We start from the raw sequence: 25,140 nt of genomic DNA on the forward strand, positions 1-25,140 counted from the left end.
AAGGAACTTTATTTATCATTAATATTTTTAGTAAATTAATGGTGCCAAAATACCCATCAAATAAATAGTATTTTCTTCTATTACATTAATCTTTGTAGCTAAGACTTCATTATTCTTGAGTGTCTGGTTTGATATATGTATCTAGAAAAAAGTTACATTTAAATATAATGTTGCCACAAGAAAGACCTTAAATGGATAAACTTAGGTCTACATAAACATACCGATGACACACCAAATGTTACTTAAAAAAATAAAAAACAGAATTTAGTGAATACAATATAATTTTAGAATAACAAGCGTTAAAAAATTCCGTATTTCATAATTTCTCCTATATCTCCGACGTAGTGGAAGTTCAAAACAGTTACTGCAAACAATTCAGTTTATGTTTTGGCCAAACTGTGACAAAAGACAGCCACACTACCGTCCTCTATCATTGCCCCAAGTAGTTAATCAAAGTTCAAGCACCCCCTCTGTCGCCTACAGTTTGTGTAGACCGTCGACGTTTTCGTGGTATGTAAGTTAGAGATCGAGACCGTGAGACCAGCTGTTGTCAGTCTGTTGCCCGACTGAATAGAAGCAAAATTTCTTGCCTTGCCAAATTTCATTCAGCTACAAGCGGGGATTCATCTTATTTTTTTGGATCTTTGGACTAAAATTGCTCCCAGTTTTTGTCCCAAAACTGAGCGATCCCACTTAGTATTACCATTTAGAGTAGACCGATTTTGGAGTAGAGTCCTGTACGCAAACGTTAAAAACAACAAAAAGAATGAATTAAACATGGTAAGTCAATTTATAAAGAATAATGAACTATATAAAAAGCAGTCTAATCCTTTTTGTAAATCTAAATCAGTCGCTACCAATTAAACACGAAAACAGCCAACATTTTATCTGTACTGAATAGGCATTGCAGCTATCCTCAATCCATTTTGAAAATAAAGCTTGTCAATTGTCACTGCCACCAGTAAGAAGTGATGTTTTCATCAGCTCGCCGATTTATAATAGATAATTAACCTAGAAATATAAAACTTTGCAATACTATTTTTAATAATTTATGTAATATTATAAATAACATACATAATTAGTCATAGGGATTATAACCATTAAAAATGTCTGCAGCGAAACGAGTACAGGTTCGTAGTAAACAACAGAAAATGATGTATTGAAATTTCTGTATTCATTAACTTTTGATTGTGTTTGTTTTAGCAATGGGCTACTTTTGCTCGTACTTGGCATGTGTTTGATTGCAAGTGGCAGGATCCATACCAGTCAGCCAATTTAATTAAAAAGTATTTATTGGGTTTACATAAACCGATTTACCATCCCATGAACGATTGTGGAGATGTTGTTGTTTGTGTCAATAGCAGAGATATAGCTTTAAGAGGTGACGAATGGCGGAAACGGGCATATTTCCACCATACGGGCTACCCTGGAGGAGCTTCTTGGACCCTAGCTTGGGAAGTTCATAACAAGGACCCAACTATGGTGAGAGTTTATAAAAAATATTACATTGTTGTTTTGTATGGTCTGCAATTGCTTAGTGTAGAAGAGTGTGCTTTCTAGAGTGTGCTAGAAATAGTATTTATAATTAGATTTTGCTCTTATAGATAATTAAAAAGGCAGTATACAGAGCAATGAAGGGAAACCTGCAGAGACGGCACACAATGCAAAGATTATTTATATATCCAGGAGAAGAGATACCAGATGACGTAAAACAAAATGTAACAAACCAAATCCGACAACTGCGTTTAGTACCTACTAGATTAGATCATATACCTGAAGAAGAAGTACAAAAGTTCCCCAAAGTTATGGATTACCCAAGCGATTATGTTTTAAAATGAGTAATAATATATGTGTCATTTATAGGTTTTAGTCATAAATTGTAGATAATAAATCTGTTCAAGTGATATGTTTTTTTATAATTTACACTTAAATAATTATTGATCAAAATCCGATGAGTTAAGTAATATGCCCTGATTAAATGAATAGGAAAGAGATGAAATATCATTTCAATAGTTTTTTGTGGAACCTATATAATGTTAAATTGGACAATTACTACTGGTATATCCATAAAACATTCCTTATTTTGACAATTATTTTAGTCAAATTCATAATTGGTTTCAGGGCAGAAATGTATTTATAGTGATTACGTCTGACTATTCACTATGCCGCGGTCCCCTTTTTTTCAAGGAAATTTGTTAGTTTATTCTATTAAATATAGGAATATAAATCTTATTGAGTGAAACTATACTAGAAATGGGCATTTTCATTGAATGATATAATATGGGTGATAATATAATATAGATTTGTTTACTTATTATGTTCAAATAAAATATAATTTCACAAATATATGTTTATTAAAAAGTTCAAAAAAACAATTACAAAATAAGTCTTAACGTAAATTTGGGTCATCATAGTTAAGTCTTACTATTTCCGGTGCCTCTTTACCGTCAGCGAGTTCGGCAGCCATGTCATCATCAAAATAGACTCTCAATGAATCAAGTTCCGATGGCGCTATATCCATTATTCCGCGAAAATCATCCAAATTAACTATTTGAATTTCATCAAAACCAGATTTTTCGTCTACATCGTTATCAAATGGCGCAGCAATTTGAATCGCGTCCTGATCATTCTCATTTAATGGCATCAAATTTGCTACATCGGGTAGTTCATCAGCACTATCATCTTCAAGAAAATTTGCATTCACCTCTGGTCCGTTAAGTGGTTCAATTTCTGGTACATTTTGAGTATCTTCAATAGACTTAGCATTAGCCCTTTCATATTCCATAAGAACATTTCCAACTTCTATAATTTGAGGCAAATATGCCGCAGATTCCACATCAGAGGAATCAATTGAATCATCATCAGGAATTACTTCTAATTCTTGGACATTCTGATTCTCCTTAGTGAATGGTACAGCCCACGCTACTGTGAGACAAGCCAGCACTATGAATAGCTTCATATCTGAAAATACTTATTGATTTTAAAAAGGATATAATTTAAATAATATAAAATGTTTATAAAAAGCTCGATATGAAAACAATGATAATTATATGGATTGTTATAAACACAACCACTCACCTGATACTCCTATTGATTACAAGCGATAATGATTGCAATATAGACAATCAAAGCAATCTTTGAATAGGGTTAGATAAGAGTTTATCAGAATTGTTTGTCATTTGACCACGTTTTACCTAAATACCTAATTTACGAATTATGAATAACATTAAATAGAATTTTCTTTTTTCATTCTTTCCGAGAAATTATTTTTCAAAAAGATTATCTTGAAGATAAATAAAATTATGCACTAATTTGTGTGTTTTTTCATATACTAGGTACATATTTTGTATATAATATGTTACACATTTTATAGGTTGCTACAATATGACAATGTTTTGTTAGTTTCATAACTCGCCAATGTTAATTTCTGCGTGTTTTATTAAAGCTCATAGAACCTAGGACCGAGGCCATAAGTGCATTATCGAAAGAGCAACTAAGTACTAGAATGTAACAGCGCTATACCTTTGGGAAACTATCCTAATGAAATCCTTTTAATCTTTAAAAATATCAATGTTGCAACTACTTGATGGTTTAATAGTATGAGTCGGCATTGATATGAAAAGATGACCTTCAGTCTACGAAATATTCTATATTAAATCTTACGACACAACAAACAAATCCATAAATTGAGGATATTTATATTTGAAATATCGCGAAAGAAGAAAGATACGTAGTTGGTCACAAAGTTCTGTCACTGGCATATTAATTTTAAATTTCGAACATGATTTTATTAAAAAATATTGCATTCTATTCTTGAACGTTTGACTATTGTTTAAAAACAAAAATCAATCACTTTACGTAATTTTCCACGATGGAGTGGACATTGAAAGAAAACCGAATACTTAGCTGTTATTGCGTTGCACCGCTGTGGGCAATCGTCGAGTATCATTTTCAAGTTGCTCAAAAATTTGAATATAACGCTAAGATTTGTGTACCGTACTATTGATAGGTACAATGAAGTCTCCAGTGTTGAGGACAAAAGAAGAACTGGCCGGCAACGCTCCGCAAAAACAACAGCAGTAATAAAAGCTATCAGGGCGCGGATAGCAAGAAATCCTGTCCGAAAACAGTAAAAAAGGTTTTAAATGAAGAGCTTGGTCTACGAGCATACAAAAAAAAAAGTGGACACTTACTTAATGCTCGTCTAAAAGCAATAAGGCTTACGAGATCGCGGGTGTTGTTAAAGAAATTACGGACGAGAATTGTTTCGAGAAATACAATAAACATAATAATAGTATACGCTAGGAATTCTGAATAAGCTGGAAATAAAGGTCCGAGGGTGCAACATGGACCATGGATCATCCATCATCAGTAATGGTCTGGTTGTGAGTGTCATTTTTCAACTGAGGTTCATTTTTGCGAAAAGGGGGTCAAGTGTACCATGAGGCGGTTTTTGACAAGCGTGTCAAAGACCTGCCCAGCACGCCATTTGCGGGACATCACCTCATGTTCCAGCAGGACTGCGCCTGCACACAAAGTCAAGACCACTCAAGCTTGTTTTGAGCGTCAAAATATCGACGTAATTAGACATGAGGATTGGCCTTCCTCCAGTCCGAACCTTAATCCTTTGGTCTATCAAATTTGGCAAGTCTTAGAGAGGAAATCAGCGCTAAACCCCAGTAAAAAATTGGAGAATCTGAAGTCATCTTTAAAAAAAGCAGTTACTAAAATCGCCATGATTATAGTGCGAGCTGCAATAGACTACTGGCCGCGGCGCTTAAGGGCCTGTGCTAAAAATGAGGGAGGTCATTTCGAATAATTTTATGCCATTTCTATTCCTCAATTAAAGTACTTTAAATAATTAATCAATGTACTATATTTGACATAGAGGTACAGATATAAATAAAACTAAGAATGTTTAGGGCTTATCAAGTAAATAATATAATTGGAAAGTACAATTTATAATTTTAAACGAACAATATTTTCATCCTTACATCATACGAAATTACCGCTAAATATATTTGGCAATACAAAAATAACAGACAACATTTATTCAAACTAATTTACGTCCAGTTTTGCTTAAACGTGGTTGTGATGAAAAATTACAACGAAATGATGAGAGCCTTTAGCTTTAGGAAGCTTTAACAGTGGTTACTTTTATCTTACCTTTTCTTACACATAAAAATCGCAACCACCTTCACTTTACCAAACAAATGACAAGTTTCTTGTAGCACTACACTAATACATTGAGAAAGATTTTGCACCTTAAAACTAAATTGGAATACATTTACTAGTAAAATATTTATTTAAAATAACAATTATAAAAATATAGACAAATGTACATTTGACCTGAAATGAGATTTTCACTGTAATGAAATAATTATGTAACAGAACACTAGTTAAATGTTGCAGCCAATCTTATTTCCGATCAAATTGTCACTAAATATTTTACAAGCAAACGAAAGGTTGTGATTTATTAAAATGTGCTTAGATATAGGACAGATCAGCTGTAAAATGCCATACGGGATTCTAATATTATGGAAGTTCAACTTATGCGCAAAGGCTTGAAACCGCCGTAATTTTTTAAATCCTAATATACGTCAAAGCCGTTCATCTTCATCTCGCCGTGCCCCTTAGATTATGATTTAGCCAGCATTATATTTAATGTTTTGTATAACGCCGAATCTATGTACATTTGAATAATTAAATGTCATATAATTCGCCCTTACAATCTCAATAAATTTATTCTACCTATATTAAATTATAAATTCCAAATCCTTTGAAAATAATTTTAATCTTAGACACCCTAATATGCGTTCAATGACATAATTTGGATCAAGTCTTGAAGTCTAACGGTTTATTTTCACAGTGAAACAAGATCCAGACCAAAATAGTATGTAAAGACTAATTTATGAAAAGGTCTCTGTATTAAACGAAAACTTCTAATAATTAACTAGTTTAAAAGATGGTTTTAGACGAATTCCCTTAAGCGAGGGCAACATTGAGTTTAATAAACCGAATTTTTAACCTGCTTAATTTACACAGAATAACACATTAGCTATGTGTTCATATTGTTAATTTCGAAGATTAAATATTTGGACTTTCCGCCATAGAGATCGTTTTTACAGGACATATACTTATATTACGACACGATATATGTTAGTTGACTTTTAACGGCCCGTTACTTCAACTATTAATTACAGATAAACGATAGTTTCAATTAAAACGGTGAACATTCAAAAGTACCTATTCAAACTTGTAATATAAACATTTTAATATGTATTTAATTATTTACCGGAAAGTATTCCTTTGATTCTTAAATTAATAATCATATATCAAACATCAGCATCATTATAGTTATTTGGTAAATTTTATGCCCATACCCACCATAAACCTTTAACCATTAAACCTATTTTAACCAAACTGTTTTACGATCAAACCAAAGAAAACTTTTGACTGTTTCTCGATAAAAGATTGTCACTTAAGATACGAATCTGAATATATTCAATAGCTGTGAAAGTATTACGCTTTGTAATGTACCCATTAAGTATATATTTCTACAGTTTCGATGTATAATGGACACAAAATTACCATAAATCATTCATAAACCCTCTGCATAGCCATATTTTAACAACGACACACGAATATAGCTTAAGTTTACTTTCGTGAAATTGAACGAACATTTTCGACCAATCAGAGCTCGTAGATACAAAGCAGCGCTCTGATTGGTCCACGCGTTGCTCTACTTTTGTTTTGATTTATTAGCTTTTGAAGCTGATGGCTACATAAAGACATTTCTTATCTACAAGGATCATACATATATTTGAATTGAAATAAAGAAAGTGTCCAGTACAAACTAATATATTTCGCAGTTCACATAATACCGACAGCTTAAACCCAGTTTCTACAAGTGATTGTTACAAGTCGTAGATTTTCAGAACAAAAAAAATTAAAAAATCGACACGACAACAAAAACTAAATGAAATTTTTTAAAGGGAAAGTTAGGATTATGAATTTTAATATAATATTCGTGTGTCATTATTAATATTTGTATACTCTGAAAATGCCGCGAGTTCGGGCATAGGGCCTATCTCATTTAATCGCATGAGCTTCTGGGAGGAAACCGTCCCAGTACCTGATCGACTGAAATAAAAAAAACTTAATTATTCCTTTCCTTTCTACTTTTGGGTAGAACACATTAATAAACGGAAACCTCTTTACGTCTGGTACTCAGATTTCTGAACTTGTTTCATGATTTGTCAATCTAATAGACTAGCCATCGACTTTTAAGGCAAGCCGATTTCCTCACGATGTTTTCTTACACCGTTCGAGCGAACGTTAAACGCGACATAGACAGAAAGTTCATAGATGCACAGCCGGGAATCGAACTTACGGCCACAGGTACGAGAGTCGAACACTAAAGTATATATATTTGATATTTTATATAATCAGAAGTACAAAAAATTTTTTTACGCGATTCAACATTTTACATGTGATAAATGTAACCCTGTACGAGGCTTCGACCGACCTCAAGCCTCTTAACTTTACAACCTCTATAAACAAAGCAATGTACATAAGATATGTGACGAAAGTCATTATTTACCTGTGCCTGATGCTTCATATGTTCCTCGAGGTATCTCAAAATGGTGGTCCTCAACTCCGACACTCTTATCTCCTCCCATCTCTCCAACTCTTTCTTGATCACGCGAGAGATTGTATCAAACTCTGTGTGACAACGCTCCACTTTTGATTCCCACTGCAAAATAAATAAAAAAAAACGTTCTGTGACATGTCAGGTGCTGATGACAAGTTCCTTCCCATAATTAAACATCGGCAGCTAGAAAGAAGATCGCCAGTCCACAATAGTTAGACTGGGTTTATTATTCTTAGAGAGTAGTTGTTTAATTTTTGTAACTACTATTCTAATTAAATCCTTCTTTTAAAGGAGTTTTACTACCACGTTCAACGGTTCGTAAGATTTTTTGATTCCTTATGAATTTAAATAGATATTTAACAATAAAATAAGTTAATATTTTATAATAATTTGACTTATGTCATGTACATTTAATGAAATACCTCAATAATCTCATTGGAAGCGAGTTCAATCTTCTCAGGCCGATTTGCGATTTCCGCTTTCGCTTTGTTTTCTCTCCTTTTGTTTAGTTGCATTTCAGCGTGTTGCCAGTTTTGAAATACCTGATAATAATTACTTAAAGAATAACGTATTTAACAATTTCAACGACTAACCAATCCGCTAGAACCACTCAATCTTATCGTGGGTGTCGAAAACACTTGTATCATGTCATATAATAAAAAAATAAAAAAATCTATTAGATTCCATAGATTCTTGGCATACCATTGACAAATTTCACAGAGTACATTTGTAGACATTATGTGACATTCAAAAAGTTACGAGGCATTTATCGCTAAAAGGGTCCATTAGTCTAGATATATCTCATTTTCTTATTTATCTAAGTCTTATTTTTTTATTTTATCTAATTTCTTCTAAGTTAAATATATTTTTTAATCAATAAAATATACCTTTTGTATAAATGTGTAGTCGATTATTTGAAATTTCTCAGTATAATTGTTGTTTAATATAAAAAAATAATTGATGGAACACAAAAGTAACATTGTAAGAACATTGGTATTACCTTAACCCTTTCGTGGAAGACATCTTTGATTGACGCAATGAGACCCAAATAGTCCTTAATATGTTCAGTCAACACATAGAAGTCGGTGTTTGATTGCTCCACTCTTAAATGCTCTACCTGCATAGTAAATTTAAAATGTTAAACAAAGATTCGGGAACTCAGTTCTGGCATATAAACAAAGATTTTACAACGTAGTATGATGGAGATTTACAAATTATTTTTTTACCTCCAAGTGTAAGTGTTGGTTTAAAAAAAGTAATAAAATTATTATATTGTTTATTATACAGATTTTATGTAATTGTTATAATTTCCTTTGTACGTGAAAACAAAAAACAAACTATATAACTTGAAAGTGCAATTCCAACCTTGGGCGAATTAAGCTGAAACCTTACTTGCAATTTGCAACTTATATATTACTATAACTTGGTGAATGTTTTTGTACTATTTATCATATAAGTACATAAAAAACCTTACGTTAACCGTTTTGTGTGCTATAATTGTTTCTTATTGTGTAGAGCTATGTGAAAAAAGAAGTTGTTTATATATTAACAAGCGTCTGAAAAATATACCTTATCGTATACATCGGATAAATTTGACAAGGCCCTAGAGAGGGGCGCGTGTGGGTCCGCGGCCGAAGCGGCCGCGATACATCGGGCTGCTTCGTGCGACCGAACGGACAACTCGCGGCGTTCGCTGGCCAAGGCTTCACACGCCCCGCACATTCTGCGTAACCCCGCTTCCAGGGACTCCACGCGTGCAATGCGCTCTTCAAACCACTGAATATATATATATATATATATATATATATATATAATTGCTACAATTTCTGATTTGCTATTTGTTAAATAATCTTATGTATTATAATTTTAAGTATTGTCCTGTCGTCATGCCACGAGGGCTTGTTTTGAATTGAAAATTCTCTGTACCAAAAACCCCATTGCCGGAAATTGAATCACCGAGTTATACTCTCGATGCGGTATACAAATTTTCTGTTGCAATATTTCATATCAATTTTCTTTTTTGATATTTATCTGATAATTGTATCAAATCGATCACTTCCAAATGATCAGAAACCTCTTAGAAATGACTCGAAAAATATATTTTTTGGTATCAAACTAAGCAAATTTCTTAACACCTATTCGGCCTATACTAATAAATGATATTTACTATAATAACTCACAGGATCAGATTCATCCATGCGATACGTGATTTTATTAACTGTTTCTCCGACTTTGTTCAAGAGCCGCATCATACCAGCTCCACTTAGGGCAGACGTGCTTGTCGCTTTAGGTAATTCCGTGTCTAAAAATTAAAATATGTGTCCATGACGGATAAATATCTACAATTAAAATTAGAATAAAACGGACGGCTGATCGAAAATAAGCTATATTATCATAACCAAAATAAAAACTATTTCATAAACGATTTTAGATATGTTATATTGGTCTTAGTATATAAGTTTTAAAGAGAACTGATGAGTAAAAAAGTAAGTTACATAAGGCAAACTTAATTTAAACAATAGTGGCCTCGCGTGTTTCGTTACGTGAATGGAAAACAATAATTATATTAAAATTATCCTCTTACTGTACAAATCAAAATGCAATTTTAAGGTAAAACCTTGCTATTATTTAGAAAAAGACCATATTAATTAAAAATGCATGTTATTTATTCATAAAACAATTTAAAGCATGTCGAAGAACCCAACATTCTCAAAGACTATACCATAAAAACTCTCTTTAGGAAGAACTTCAATAAGACATTGTCATTACTTTGTTCAGTCCTCAGTTTTAGTGCATGCCATCAAATACCTTGTCCTTGTAAATATATACTCAATGGTATAACTATTATAATAATCATTTTCTCATATTTTTAAACATATTGACTGATTTTATTATGTAAAATTGATTGGTGTTTTGGTCAAATAAAAGAATTTGAAAGCATTTACAAATACTATACACCAAACCAAAAGTATTATAAATAAATAAAATATTTAGATATATTATGTAATCATCATGAACATACCCGATTCCAAAAATTCCCTAAAATCAGGGTCTATGCATAACACTGGATGTTGAGCTAATCTGTTCAAGAATCGCTCAAGTGCCGCACGACGACGCTCGACAAATTGTGTATGAGCGTTTGTCCCAGAATTACCATTGATACTCTCAGTCGATGATGTTGATGACATTTTTAGTTTTGTTGTACCTTGAATAAATAAAAGTTTTGTTATTGACCAGTTATGTAACCTTAAATTAGTTAAGTTACGTATCATATATATTTTAGTTGATAATGAAAATCTTAAGCAATTGTTGCACACTTAAAGCACTGAGCTCTTTAGCTTTTACCACACTCGTACTTGTGTGTTTGTTGCTTGTAATTTAACATTCTCATTTCCGATAATGTCCTAAGTGTCACTTAGATTTATGAACTCTTTAATAAGTGATATTAGTTATTAAAGAGTTAGTTAGTTATTATATTATTAGTATAAGCTTATATTTTGCATTGGCTCATAAGGCTCGCAAGCAGGCTACCGGCCTTTTAAGAATTGGTACACTGTCCTCAAAGTCAAATTCTACCTGTATTACCTTGACAACCGTCATTTCAGAATTAAGGGATTTTAAGGTGGCCACTCACTACTACTATGACACACCAGCTACCCACTGAAGTATTTCCAAACCAATACGACTCAGGGTCCTTCAAGAAAATAAAGTGTACAGACAGAACATGGGCAGGCCAGTATCATCAGGTGAGTTTGGGTGCAAACTATATATTCATTAAAAAAAAATTTTATGGTAAGTGCTTATATCAAACGATTTAGATCTTACCAACAATACTTTTTTCAGGAGCAGGGGGTATTATTCTACCAGAACGTAAATATTTTTCGGAGAGCTTTTCATGCAGACCAAGAAAATCACTAAAACGACGCAACACTCCAAATTCATGTTTGTTAAAAATGGGCATATTGGTCTTAGTGAGAATTCGATACGCCACATATGAACTCATTCCTTCCCCAATTTTCTGAGGTTCAGTTATAGTCACTATTATGTTGTTAGCACGTTCAGTAACAATCTGAAATTACATTAATTTTAATCATAATTGATACAAAAATAAAAAGATATGAAAGTTTAATTATGTTTACCTCCTCCATAATGGGGCTACCTATAGAAGCTGTTGTTACTGCAGCATCCACAATGCTAATCTTTTCTAGACTATCCCTTACTCCATTTACTTCAGAATCCAAACTTACTTCCTGAAAAATTTGAAATTTAGTTTCGTAAATTAGACATTTTAAACATTTGAAGCAGAATTATAATATTTTATTTTAAAATACACCATGATCTCACAACTTAGATGTAGAACATATAATTTAATAAAGCTATAAATAGCTTAACTAAAGACTAAATTATTATATTGATGTATAGCAACAGTCACGTAAAATACTTTTTATACAATACAAAGATGCGCAGTTATCATTAATTTCATTAACAGATAATTAACGTGTTCATTGACTCATCGGTAAAATAATCAAGGGCGTAAAGTGCATATAAAAATCATATAAAGGGGCGTTAACACCAATTGATAGGCCGGCGGACGCTAGAAATGATTGAATACATATTCTTATTAGATACCTGAACCGCTGAAGCAAAAAGATCTTCGTCATCCCTGTTTTCATTGTTGATATCGACGCTACTAAAAGGTGCCACCGAGTCCTCCGACATTATGGAATATTGATTAAAAATTAAATCACTGGAGTGAAAGCGTTAGAACACGTACTAATCAAGTCCGAAAACAACGTTTAACGAGTTATCAGCACAAATAGAAATACAATTGATGAGAGATACTTGAGAGCAACGGCCGACGTTACTTATAAAATGACGCTGTGACGTTTGTCGAGAAATGTCATGTTTGACAATAGTCAAAACTCATTAAAATTCGGTATAGATTTCGCTATGTGATTATTTAGTATTTAGCATGTAGGCTGAGTGACCAAAATCTAAATACACAAGTGTAAAAATGAGTTTTACAAATCAAAAAAAACTTGAGAAAGAATTTATACCAGTTATTTCTAAATACCGGTTTCAAGGACACGTCATCAAAATTTGTCAGTTGTGAGTTTTGACAACCGACATAACATTTTGAAATTTGAAGGGTTTTCTTATCAATTTGCCAACAAATAATTTCAAAACAAACATATCTTAAGTAAAATCTTATTTGAGTTTATTATTGTAATTATCAGATTTCCACTTACTTTACATACATAGAGGACATTTCAAGGGATTAAAATGAATATTTCGGAGAAAAAAGGCAAAATTCCACCAGCCCCAACTCTAGCTGCTACAGGCAATCTGTTATCGAGTGTTGCACCACCATCAGAATTACCCAACTTTATAACAACAACCGTAAGCCCACCAACTCAAAACGAAGTAAGATATTGATTTAGTATCAATTATTGTTAGTATGTTCAAGCTAATCTGAGCATTCTATAAATTCAGTTTCAGGCTCAAAATCCTGTTTCTAGTCAGATTAAAAAACAAGACGTACCATCAAATACAACAGAAATGTCACCACCATCTCCAGAACATTTTAGGTAAATATGATATTATAATTTTTGTCTAAATTTATATAAAGTAAAGTTTAAGACTGGTTGTGTAAAGTGTAATTAACTGGTGCATGGGTGTATGCAGTAGAAAAAGTAAAATTAATTTACATATACAATGTGTTTACCACATTGATCAATTTTTATTTTATACTTTTAGTCCAGCAATTCCTTTATCAAAAGGAGAGCCGACAGTGTCAATCCGATCTCCAGTGGAGTCAGAAACTACACAATCACCAGAATCTCTGCCAGAATCTGTACCTGATTTGGATACAATTGGTAAATATTTTTATATATGTAAATATAGTTTTCAAAAAACCGTCATTGATTTTTCACAAATTATGTTATTTATTAAAACTACCTACAATTTTTGATACTTCTTTATTGACTTACTGACTAAAGTTCTATGTCCCCTAGTTGGGGCACAGGGCATCCAGTGTAGAAAACCAGGCTGATTGGTCCTGGTCAGCTCTCTTAATTTCATCCCACATCATTCCAGCTTCTTTTGCCTCTGGAATGTCTGTTTTGGGTGGCACTGTTTCCTTTTGCTTTGATGATTGCAGTCAAGGGCTTGCTTAGCAATAACTTGGATTCCTCAAGATCGTATGGCCCACCCACTTCCACTTTCGATGCTTATAGACCTTTTAATTGGCACCTCGACGTCCGACGTTCCAAGACTGAGCATTTTTCAAGGCAATTTTTGCCACCGCTATGTGGAACCAGCTGCCCATTGAAGTATTTCCGAACCAATTCGACTTAGGGTCATTCAAGAAAAGAGCGTACAAACTCTTATAAGGCCGGCAACGCACTCGCGAGCCCTCTGGCATTGAGAGTGTCCATGGACGGGGCGGTATCACTTAACATCAGGTGAGCTTCCTGCCCGTTTGCTCCCTATTTTATAAGAAAAAAAACCTCATTGCATAGCTCCCAATTCTTCTAACGGACCAAAATTTTCTAAGTATATGACGAAGGCAACTGTTCACGAAAACCTGGGGTTGTGTGGTGCTCTTTGTAACTGTCCATGTTACATTGCCATTCATCAACACTGTCTTAATGTTGGATCAGAAGATTTTAATCTTGATTCGTCGTACTAACTGTGTTGATTGCCAATTTGACCTGAGACATACAAATATGGCTCTAATTTTTGTGATTCTCGAAGTAATGTAATTTTAAAGGTAAATATGGAGACTTGTTCTATCCTCTACGCTCGACAAGAACTACGTACGTACCCTCTCTCATCTCCCTTGTCTTTCGCGAGTTAAGTTTAAGTCCGAATTTTACTGCCACCTGACGTAGATCAACAAATACCGTCTGCATATCAGCACGTCTATGGCTCAACAAGCAGACGTCATCTGCATAGTCTAGGTCTTTCAAAACATCGGTCAATTCCCATTCAATGCCGTGACGTGATTAAGTGCATTGAGCTCATGTTCATGTCGTCCTGGGTAGTCATCTACTCAGGACGACAAGGAACGAAAGCGGTGGCAATAGGCATCCTTGCCTTACGCCAGAAAACGAAAACATACTCTTGTACAAGACGTAAGATGCGAGAGTGTAATTTTCGTTTCGAGTGTAAATGGAAGTTATCAAGCACATAATTTTCACTTGAACGGCAATTCGACCCAGTTGCATCCAGATATTGTCCCATTTTAATGTATCAAAAACTTTTTCGAAGTCAACAAAAGTTGAATGTATTTCCCTTTGCTATTCTGATCACCTTGCAGCGTTTAATAAAATAAGTTTAAACTTAAAGTTTATAAAAATTAAAACATATAAAAATTTCTTATTCCCAATTAATATTTACAGGTGACATAATGCCAGGAAGTGGATTGATAACATGGGTGAAAGGAGCCATGTCAAGCGGTGGAATTTTACAGAAAGTTGCAGAAAAAGCCAAGAGCTCAGTCGACTCTATGATCACTACTTTGGACCCACAAATGAAAGAATATTTGCGTGAGTAAAAAACATTCGAACACTACACGTTTATAGTATGGGGTCCATGTGCCTTTTGTATGGAACAGGAGGCACACAAGTATGTGGGTCATGAAACTGCAACACTGGAGGACTTGCTTGCTTGGTTGGGTGTGATGATTGCCTTTGTGCAAATGTTGCTAATGATAATTATGGACTTTTTGGTATTGTTTCTCAGAAAGAAAATATTACTTTCAGAGGATACCTATCGCCTACTTATAGATATATATATATGCCTGGTATATTTTGAGTGCTTGCATGTAGCATGACACAGAAACCAAATTGGCATAATTAGCTAAAATTATATCAATTTTTATTTTGTCAATTTATAAAATTATGTTAATTTTTGCTTTAACTTGTGTTATTCATACATTGTAAGCAGAATTATTCCAATATCAAAATGCCTCTATATCGCATATATATCTATAATAATCAATGGCGCTACAACCTTTTTTAGGTCTGGGCCTCAGATTTCTGTATCTGTTTCATGATCGTTTGTGTATTGAATAGGCAAGTAGGTGAACAGCCTTCTGTGCCTGACACACACCGTCGACTTTTTGGGTCTAAGACAAGCCGGTGTCCTCACGATGTTTTCCTTCAGCGTACTACCTAATGTTAAATGCGCACATAGTAAGATATATATATATATATATGAATAAAATAAGTAAAAAATACAATAAAATTACTGGTGCAGCGAAAGACGTCAAACAAAAATAACAGACTATACGCAATATCATTCAAATACGATTTTTTAATGCAGATAAATCAAATATCTTCTCTCCATTTAACGACAACTCTCAATAACGCCGTAAAATGCACAGCCTCTTCAGTGTCGGTATATACGTAGAGTATTTATTGATTTGAAGGATGAGGTTTCGATAGGTTAATCAAAAGCTATCAATCTCAAAGTTCATCGTTCTTAGGTGATTCGTTTAGGTTCTCCGCCATTAAGTTGTGGAATAGGCTGTCCGGCTCATCGTTACGTCCACGTTAATACCTCTATCTCGGTCGTAGATGTATATTAAGTTTCTCATGTAAATAAATAACATGTTTGTTATGAGAAATAAACATTAAGCATAATATATATAAATACATTTTAAATGTACATAATTCTGTAACTTTAAAAGGCCATTGGAACTTTTGACTTCAGATTTCAGTATTTGTTTCGTGATCATGTGATTTTTCTTCATCAGAAGGTCATACATGTGAGACATGTCTCGTTTCACCCCGATTCCATATAGTAGCACGTAGTAGAGAATTATATGTATTTTTTTTTCAGGTAGTGGAGGTGACATGTACATTGTAGTAGCTTCAGATAAAGAAGTTAAAATATCACCAGTAAGAGAAGCGTTCCAAACTGTCTTTGGGAAGGCCACAGTTGTGTAAGTTTTTTTTTTTAATTTTTTTATTAAAAAAAAAACAGCCCTTGTTGGTCCGGGATGGTGTTACTAATGTAACATTCTATTGCAAAAAAAAGATCGCTCTTTTGGTTTTTTTTTGTTGGGTGTATTTGATTTTGAAAATATATTATAGGAAAATTTGCTTTGACACTGTTTGACACATTTTTTTAATTTTTTTATTAAAAAAAAAAGCAGCCCTTGTTGGTCCGGGATGGTGTTACTAATGTAACATTCTATTGCAAAAAAAAGATCGCTCTTTTGGTTTTTTTTGTTGGGTGTATTTGATTTTGAAAATATATTATAGGAAAATTTGCTTTGACACTGTTCCAAACTGTCTTTGGGAAGGCCACAGTTGTGTAAGTTTTTTTTTTTAATTTTTTTATTAAAAAAAAAACAGCCCTTGTTGGTCCGGGATGGTGTTACTAATGTAACATTCTATTGCAAAAAAAAGATCGCTCTTTTGGTTTTTTTTTGTTGGGTGTATTTGATTTTGAAAATATATTATAGGAAAATTTGCTTTGACACTGTTTGACACATTTTTTTAATTTTTTTATTAAAAAAAAAAGCAGCCCTTGTTGGTCCGGGATGGTGTTACTAATGTAACATTCTATTGCAAAAAAAAGATCGCTCTTTTGGTTTTTTTTGTTGGGTGTATTTGATTTTGAAAATATATTATAGGAAAATTTGCTTTGACACTGTTCCAAACTGTCTTTGGGAAGGCCACAGTTGTGTAAGTTTTTTTTTTAAATTTTTTTATTAAAAAAAAACAGCCCTTGTAATCCGGGATGGTGTTACTAATGTAACATTCTATTGCAAAAAAAAGATCGCTCTTTTGGTTTTTTTTGTTGGGTGTATTTGATTTTGAAAATATATTATAGGAAAATTTGCTTTGACACTGTTCCAAACTGTCTTTGGGAAGGCCACAGTTGTGTAAGTTTTTTTTTTAAATTTTTTTATTAAAAAAAAAACAGCCCTTGTTGGTCCGGGATGGTGTTACTAATGTAACATTCTATTGCAAAAAAAAGATCGCTCTTTTGGTTTTTTTTGTTGGGTGTATTTGATTTTGAAAATATATTATAGGAAAATTTGCTTTGACACTGTTCCAAACTGTCTTTGGGAAGGCCACAGTTGTGTAAGTTTTTTTTTTAATTTTTTTATTAAAAAAAAAACAGCCCTTGTTGGTCCGGGATGGTGTTACTAATGTAACATTCTATTGCAAAAAAAAATCGCTCTTTTGGTTTTTTTTGTTGGGTGTATTTGATTTTGAAAATATATTATAGGAAAATTTGCTTTGACACTGTTCCAAACTGTCTTTGGGAAGGCCACAGTTGTGTAAGTTTTTTTTTTAAATTTTTTTATTAAAAAAAAAACAGCCCTTGTTGGTCCGGGATGGTGTTACTAATGTAACATTCTATTGCAAAAAAAAGATCGCTCTTTTGGTTTTTTTTGTTGGGTGTATTTGATTTTGAAAATATATTATAGGAAAATTTGCTTTGACACTGTTCCAAACTGTCTTTGGGAAGGCCACAGTTGTGTAAGTTTTTTTTTTTAATTTTTTTATTAAAAAAAAAAACAGCCCTTGTTGGTCCGGGATGGTGTTACTAATGTAACATTCTATTGCAAAAAAAAGATCGCTCTTTTGGTTTTTTTTGTTGGGTGTATTTGATTTTGAAAATATATTATAGGAAAATTTGCTTTGACACTGTTCCAAACTGTCTTTGGGAAGGCCACAGTTGTGTAAGTTTTTTTTTTTAATTTTTTTATTAAAAAAAAAACAGCCCTTGTTGGTCCGGGATGGTGTTACTAATGTAACATTCTATTGCAAAAAAAAATCGCTCTTTTGGTTTTTTTTGTTGGGTGTATTTGATTTTGAAAATATATTATAGGAAAATTTGCTTTGACACTGTTCATATGGGAAATATAATACAGTTGTACAGGTTTTCAAACGTGAATTCTACCAAACAGTAGTACAGTTTGATTAAGCTATTTAATTATCACAATTTAAAAAATATTTATATGTATGAAACGTTTGTTCCATTCCATATTCCGATGTAAAATGTATATATATATAGAGTTACTAAGCAAAATAACTTATCGTAAATTTGTTTTTTTCCAAGTATGTATCTCTTGAATTAATAAAAAAAAATTAAACCGTCACTAAAATTTCAATACTAATACATATAACACAATCCATAAAAAAGTCCTCGATACAAAAAAAACACAAAGTCATCTCTAACTTTTGCCGATGTTGGTTTTTATTTGATCGTAGCTAGTATTGTAGATTAGTTTAAGCGAAAGTTACTAGAGCTTTTATAAAAAAAAAATTTTTTTTTGAGTTATTTTAACAAAAATAATTTAGCGTTTACTAGATTTTTGTTCCGCGAAACACTGTATCGTACGTCTCATCTCACGCGGACTTCAGGAATACGTTTGTTTCACTAGTCACTAGTGCGGGCGGAGGGGGTGAAATTGTCAATTTTACTAGCCAGAAAAACATTAAATTTTTCAGTGGTGAACCCTCGCAAAGTGACGTCACAGCGGCCCAGCCCGTTAGCTACGCATCTGCGTACGCGTCGGCGAAACAACGAATCGCGCATTTGAGATCTGTGAACACGCTAATCAATAATAATATTCCCATCGTCGCCATTGAGAGCTTCGTTGTGGAAGTAATGCCTGATCGGTAAGTTATTACATGGTTTTTTTTTAATTTAGAAATTGTAAAATGTGGTTGTGTGGTGGTGTGGTTAAATATGGAAACATCACTTACCATTACTCCGTCTCTTCACTTGTCTTCTGGAGGAGGTCACTAATAAATAGCAAAAAGCCTGACCTCGCGTTGGCGGTTGTATCTTCTGCTTCTTGCTGCAGCGCGGGAGCATGTATAACTTCACATGAGTATGACAAGAGATACCGGTAGTGTTTAAGCGTAAGTGTAAGTGGTCGCGGTAAGGATAGACAATGTAAACAGTATGTTAGAAATAATATTAATTAACTTAAGTTGTTTTGGTATATCTGGTATAAGATTTTTTTTAATGTTAAGAAAATGACTTTTTCAATATCATCTATGTGACGTCTTTGTCATTAAAGTTTTGACAATCCAAAGCTGTCAACGAACGATACTTGCTCAGATGACGTTTTGATCGTTGGGGATGTTTGAATTGACATTAGAAGGTTTAATTGGCCTATAAATTGAAAATTGGCTTTAATGTTTAAAGAACTTTATTTTCTCATTACAAAATTGTATTTTATTAACATGAGAAACTAAATATTATGAGCGAGATACACGTCCCAATTCTAGTTCACCACATTCACTTTGACGTAGATCTTTAATGCCCCCTTGAATCTGTCAAACACGCCAATATTGCGAATTTTAGATTGCAACCGATTAAACAGTTGCACACCCTCATACCCAATCGACCTCTTCAAATAATTTGTGCGCGGCTTCGGCAAGATAATCAAAGTCGCTCAACGAGTTTTGCGTGTGGTTGTATTATTGATCTTTGGACTACACACGACGACACTATGGAGAGAGCCAGTTTTTTTTAAATTAAGATACACTATACTATACTATACTATACTATACTATACTATACTATACTATACTATACTATACTATACTATACTATACTATACTATACTATACTATACTATACTATACTATACTATACTATGCTTTTATTAATTTATTTTGTAGTGTTTGTAAGGTTGAAATATATTTTTTTTTTAAATTTAGTATAAAGTGACAAACATTGGTTAGTGAAAAAATAACATGAGAATAGTGTGTCTTACACTTAAATGAGACTGTCAGTAGTGTCATTGGACGTTTTTTTTTATGTTATATAACCTTATTAGTAACTTAGGTTAGACTTTAATTACTTATTAGTCTTAAGTTAGCCTATATATGAATTACCACCACGTCATACATAATGCTATATATACAATATAAGTATAGATTTCTATTGCAACATTTATGTTTAACGTCATGTAACAATTATGGTAAACATAAATGTTACGAAAAATAAAAATATTCCACTTTTAGAATTTGCTTATTGTCAAGCAAAAAATTGCTAGCAAAATAGCGGATAAGGTATCAAATAGTTCTCAACAATGTTTTTTTTTTTAAATTTATCAGCCCACTACCGAATATATCAACCTCTGGAGTTATATTCGCAAATAATTCGAATGAGAGGGGCCTGAAGTAGACGTACTGTTCCATGATGTCTCAATAAGGAGACAGTGTTCTAAAAATGTGTGCGTGTACTAGTGTACACACGTAAGAAGTGAAACTTTTTTATGACCTTATTTTTCTAAAAATGATCTACTATATGCAACTTTACAGAAATTTGTTACATAAAGTTAAATAAGATAAAGTTTAACAAAAGGATTTTAATATCATAGACACGAATACAAATAATGCAATTATTTCATTTTACCTCATTACTACTAAGATTATTACAGAATTATGATTAATTGTAATAGAATTATTAATATCATTTTTATCGTTATTATATATTTTTGTTATTAATGGCTTCGAATCTCTTCGAATCAACCGTGTTAGGGACAAGAAAAATGTGACGCGTAACCGATAAATGTGACGCGTAACAGATAAATGTGACGCGTAACCGATAAATATGACGCGTAACCGATAAATGTGACGCGTAACCGATAAATGTGACGCGTAACCGATAAATGTGACGGTAATTTTTTTTCCAACTCCGATAATAAGTTTCACTTCAAAAATTACTTTCAATGTAGTTAAATTGTATTTTTGTAGATGGTACGAAATTTCCTTACTCGTCCTCTCACAGCCGTCTCTCGGAATAGAATTACAAGTACAGTCCCAAGGAACTCCAGTACCGAGCCCCGCGGTGTTGGCCGCGAGAGAAGCCACGCCCAAAGACTATGTTCACGCACAGACTGGCTATAACACGACAGTTGGTTCAATAATGGCAACGAATTTACAGGTAATCTATTGGTTATGGTCTCACAATTTGTCCCTGATTCTCTAACGGCCTCATCATTGCCATTTGGTGATGATGGTCGTAGATGAGCGCATCTTTTTGAAGAGACAGCTAAACTCTATTGTTTAATTTTTGTGTCAAGTCACAATCATCTCTTAATGTCAAATATGTTAAGCTTCATTCAGAAAAATGGTTTGACAGCTCTTGAAACTTAGACTAAGTTTGACATTCTGAAGTCGTGCTTATGTTTCTATACTTGTGTTTATTGTGGAATAAATGTGTTTTTTTTGTTTTAAATAACTTCTTTTAAACAGTAAACCTTCCTAATTATTTAATTATTTTTCTTAAAATACGTAATTATTGTAGGGGGTTAGTTATGGGGATAATAGTATTATCTTTGGTTAACATAGCTTTTACACATTATAAACTTATAATTATTTTAAATCGTTCCGACGTTTCGCGTGCTTCACAGCGTGCGTGGTCACGGTGACTGAAGACAAAAGGTGTTGAATGTCAAAAGTCACACAGCTGTAGAGAAAGTTGTGTTGTCTGTATTGATTTCCCCGGAGTTGTTTTAAAATTATGTAAATAATTATAAGTTTATAATAATACAAATAGCTTTAATCCGGTAAAAAAATTGTTTTCTTTCAATATGGCGATAATGATCACTCAGGGAGAGGCTTTCGTTTTATCGCCATTTTTTAAAATACCTACTGCAGACCCAATTCTGCAAAACAAAGAGTCAATTTATTGAGTTTTGTTCTGCGATATTGCGAGATACTCAATTATGAGGAAGCATGGGGATCCATGACCAGATTAGCGCAGTCGTTCTTAAAATCTCATGTCATTTTCATATCCTTCCTATAACATATTTTCATAAGTTTCTTCTCATGGTTGAGGGCAAAATAAAATAAACTAAATTATATCACTCCGTTTCGTTATTGTCAAGTTTTAGGTAAACCTCTCCTTGTGTGTATGTATGATTTCGTGTTTTTGAGTTCGTAATTTGTCTACTGCGTGTGACAGTTACAATAATTAGGGAATTATTGAAATATTGACAGGTTCCACATACACATTGGCAAGAGGCCTCGACTGGTGTGTCAAGGCGTGAGTTATTATTGCTCGCATCACGATCTCTTGCTGGTTCATTCAAGAAAATATTAGCAGTGTCTGCGGCTGAAACTTGAGGAACTTGGTTAGTATTTATATACATTGACATATAAGAATGTATATCTCATGTATGTAAGAATAATGAAACTCCAATGTGTTTCTGAAATAATTATAGATTTATTCTAACCTTAGTTTTTAAATAAAAAAGTATTAACTATAAACTAAATACATGTGAGGACAAGTAAAATAATAAATTATCTAAAAGTTGTTCAAAACAATTATTTTAGACTAATACCTAATTAGAATCCAAGAATGTTACATTGCAAGACATTGCATAATGACAAATGACAACTCTGGTCTTTTTCCACAGACTAACAAACTCTTCATATTACAATGATATAGACTGTTAGTTTTGACAAATGACAGGTAGTTAACAATCTGAAATAAATGTAATTATTTATTTTACTGTATAATATTTCCATGACAATTTCTTTGTTTACAGTAAATAATATTAGTATATTTAAAGTATTGTATATCTTTGATAATTTTTATTTATAGGGATGTAGCCGTTGTGTCTAACACGCGTCGATTCTTAGGTATTTTTTCTCGCGATGTCTATCAGTTATCACTGTGTGAATGGTTAGGTTCGAACACACGACATAAGGATTGTTAATCACCCTGCCGCTCGGTTGCTTACTGAATAGATTTACTAATAAATAAGAAAACATTAAACTAACTTACATTGAAAAATATAATATTTATTATTGTATTCCTTATAATTTATTAAACAGTTTATTTTTTTTACAGATTACGTTCCTTGGACATGACTATGGTATTTAAGATATTGATATTTTATAGATTATAAATATATTTGAGCACAAAACGTTTTTTATTATTTGTTTTAAGATTAAAAAAAACAATTCCCAATATTGATAACACGCATTAAATGGCACAAATTTCGTATACGTTACTAAAGTAATATTACGTGACAATAAAAAAAAAATAACTTAAATTATAAGTGATGCAACGAGCGGCCTTATCGCTAACAAAAGTGATCTCATCCAGGCAACCCTAGTAAGGAAAGAAACCTAAAAAATAAGTATGACGGGTAAAGAGCAAGAAGTGCACCAAATCTTCAAAAAAAAATCATAGAATCACTTAATCTAAAATAATTTTTTTTTTACTAATAATAGTTTATTTAAAACTATTTCACGTGTTCATGAATTAAGATTCAGTACAAATGAATAACAAATACAAGAGCTACAACCGAAAGGATATGATATAGTTAAGAAATGTTTCCGTAGAAGAGTTTAAAAAGATGTTAGGGAGGTAGCGAATTGTATGGAGTCGGAGTTTATAGTGAACGTACACTTTGTCACGCTAACATCACGTATGTGATTATTTTTTGACAAGGTTTATTCACTCGTAAACGTTATCAGCGTCCCTTAATCCTTGAATCCGAAATAAGTATGAAATTTATTAGCTGCGATGTCTTATCTTGCAAATTAACGATTATTCCTTAGAGGTCGAATTTTACAGTATGTAACGGAAATCTATTAAGAGACTTATCTTAAGTCAGTTCTTGATTCAAAAAGCTGCCCTTATCAGTACCATATTTTCTTACATATAGATATATAATTTAAAATTCAAGAGGTGATTGACCTTGGATATTATACTTTTTGTCTAATAAACATATAATATGTTGTATTGTCATTTGTTAAAATAGCTTTTAAACATTAAGAAAAACACTTTTTGAACGGATTAAAGCTATGTATTATTACTAAAACTTATAATTATTTACATACAACTGTCCGTTTGCCCTGTTCTATAAAAAAGAATGTTGTCAAAGACCGTTGGTAGTGTTTCTAATTATACGACCGTGGTGGTATATCTTTTAGAGATATAAAAATGTTTACCTGTATATTAATAGCCTATATGTTATTAATTATGTAATGTTATTTAGATAATTCTAAGTCACCGTGACACTGAAAAGTACGCGAAACGTCGGACAAAAATTTTAGTATTTAGAATGTTGTAAATAACTATAAGTTTAAAAAATAATACATAGCTTTAATCCGTTCAAAAAGTGTTTCTCTTAATATAATATGTTTTGAAATATTAATTTGAAATATAATTATTGTAGTATGGCATATAATTCGTTAACTTCTAAAATGTCTTCCAACTCTTGTGGACTACAAGGACTGAACAAATTGTATATCCTCTCTCATTGCGAATACTGTGTAGTATAATAATTTTAAAACTTCATTCATGACAGAAATATGGTTGTGCTAAATTGTTCAAAGGCTAGTCGCCACACTAGGGAGCCCCAATGCTGTGGTTATGATTACAATTATTACGTGGTACATGGTGCATGTTTGGAACAATTTGTTTTCTAAGAAAAAATACTCTAAGTGTTACATCAAATCAAAGAAAATTCGTATAAGACC

At 32.6% G+C, this 25,140-nt stretch overlaps 4 protein-coding genes across 5 annotated transcripts; 2 read left to right on the forward strand and 2 right to left on the reverse strand.

Annotated features, from left to right (window-relative positions):
* The first annotated feature begins 968 nt into the window (after positions 1-968).
* On the forward strand, positions 969-1,904 carry LOC123716232 (39S ribosomal protein L13, mitochondrial). The gene is made up of 3 exons (XM_045671868.1): positions 969-1,130; positions 1,204-1,482; positions 1,605-1,904. Exons 1-3 carry the CDS (start codon positions 1,107-1,109, stop codon positions 1,836-1,838), a joined length of 537 nt encoding a protein of 178 aa, XP_045527824.1. The 5' UTR covers positions 969-1,106; the 3' UTR covers positions 1,839-1,904.
* Positions 1,905-2,335: 431 nt separating this feature from the next.
* Positions 2,336-3,153, reverse strand: LOC123716217. Its single transcript, XM_045671846.1, has 2 exons — positions 3,079-3,153; positions 2,336-2,961 (listed from the first exon to the last, which is right to left on the reverse strand). Exon 2 carries the CDS (start codon positions 2,957-2,959, stop codon positions 2,390-2,392), a length of 570 nt encoding a protein of 189 aa, XP_045527802.1. The 5' UTR covers positions 2,960-2,961; positions 3,079-3,153; the 3' UTR covers positions 2,336-2,389.
* A 3,692-nt stretch (positions 3,154-6,845) lies between these two features.
* Positions 6,846-12,520, reverse strand: LOC123716179 (sorting nexin-2). The gene is made up of 10 exons (XM_045671786.1): positions 12,284-12,520; positions 11,794-11,904; positions 11,480-11,723; positions 10,677-10,859; positions 9,835-9,956; positions 9,224-9,430; positions 8,655-8,771; positions 8,077-8,196; positions 7,604-7,756; positions 6,846-7,143 (listed from the first exon to the last, which is right to left on the reverse strand). The coding sequence occupies exons 1-10, from the start codon at positions 12,371-12,373 to the stop codon at positions 7,093-7,095; spliced, it is 1,398 nt and encodes a 465-aa protein (XP_045527742.1). The 5' UTR covers positions 12,374-12,520; the 3' UTR covers positions 6,846-7,092.
* Positions 12,521-12,796: 276 nt separating this feature from the next.
* On the forward strand, positions 12,797-23,573 carry LOC123716577 (protein PRRC1-like). 2 transcript variants are annotated; one of them, XM_045672387.1, is made up of 9 exons: positions 12,797-13,078; positions 13,154-13,242; positions 13,412-13,530; positions 15,058-15,204; positions 16,502-16,604; positions 19,132-19,302; positions 21,397-21,586; positions 22,645-22,778; positions 23,501-23,573. In XM_045672387.1, exons 1-8 carry the CDS (start codon positions 12,938-12,940, stop codon positions 22,768-22,770), a joined length of 1,086 nt encoding a protein of 361 aa, XP_045528343.1. In that variant the 5' UTR covers positions 12,797-12,937; the 3' UTR covers positions 22,771-22,778; positions 23,501-23,573. The 2 variants fall into 2 exon arrangements, with proteins under 2 accessions (XP_045528343.1, XP_045528342.1); XM_045672386.1 differs by having other exon boundaries at positions 12,798-13,078; positions 13,148-13,242.
* Positions 23,574-25,140: the final 1,567 nt, after the last annotated feature.

The sequence above is a fragment of the Pieris brassicae genome, chromosome 11 (assembly GCF_905147105.1).
Source record: "Pieris brassicae chromosome 11, ilPieBrab1.1, whole genome shotgun sequence".
NCBI classification, from domain to species: domain Eukaryota; kingdom Metazoa; phylum Arthropoda; class Insecta; order Lepidoptera; family Pieridae; genus Pieris; species Pieris brassicae.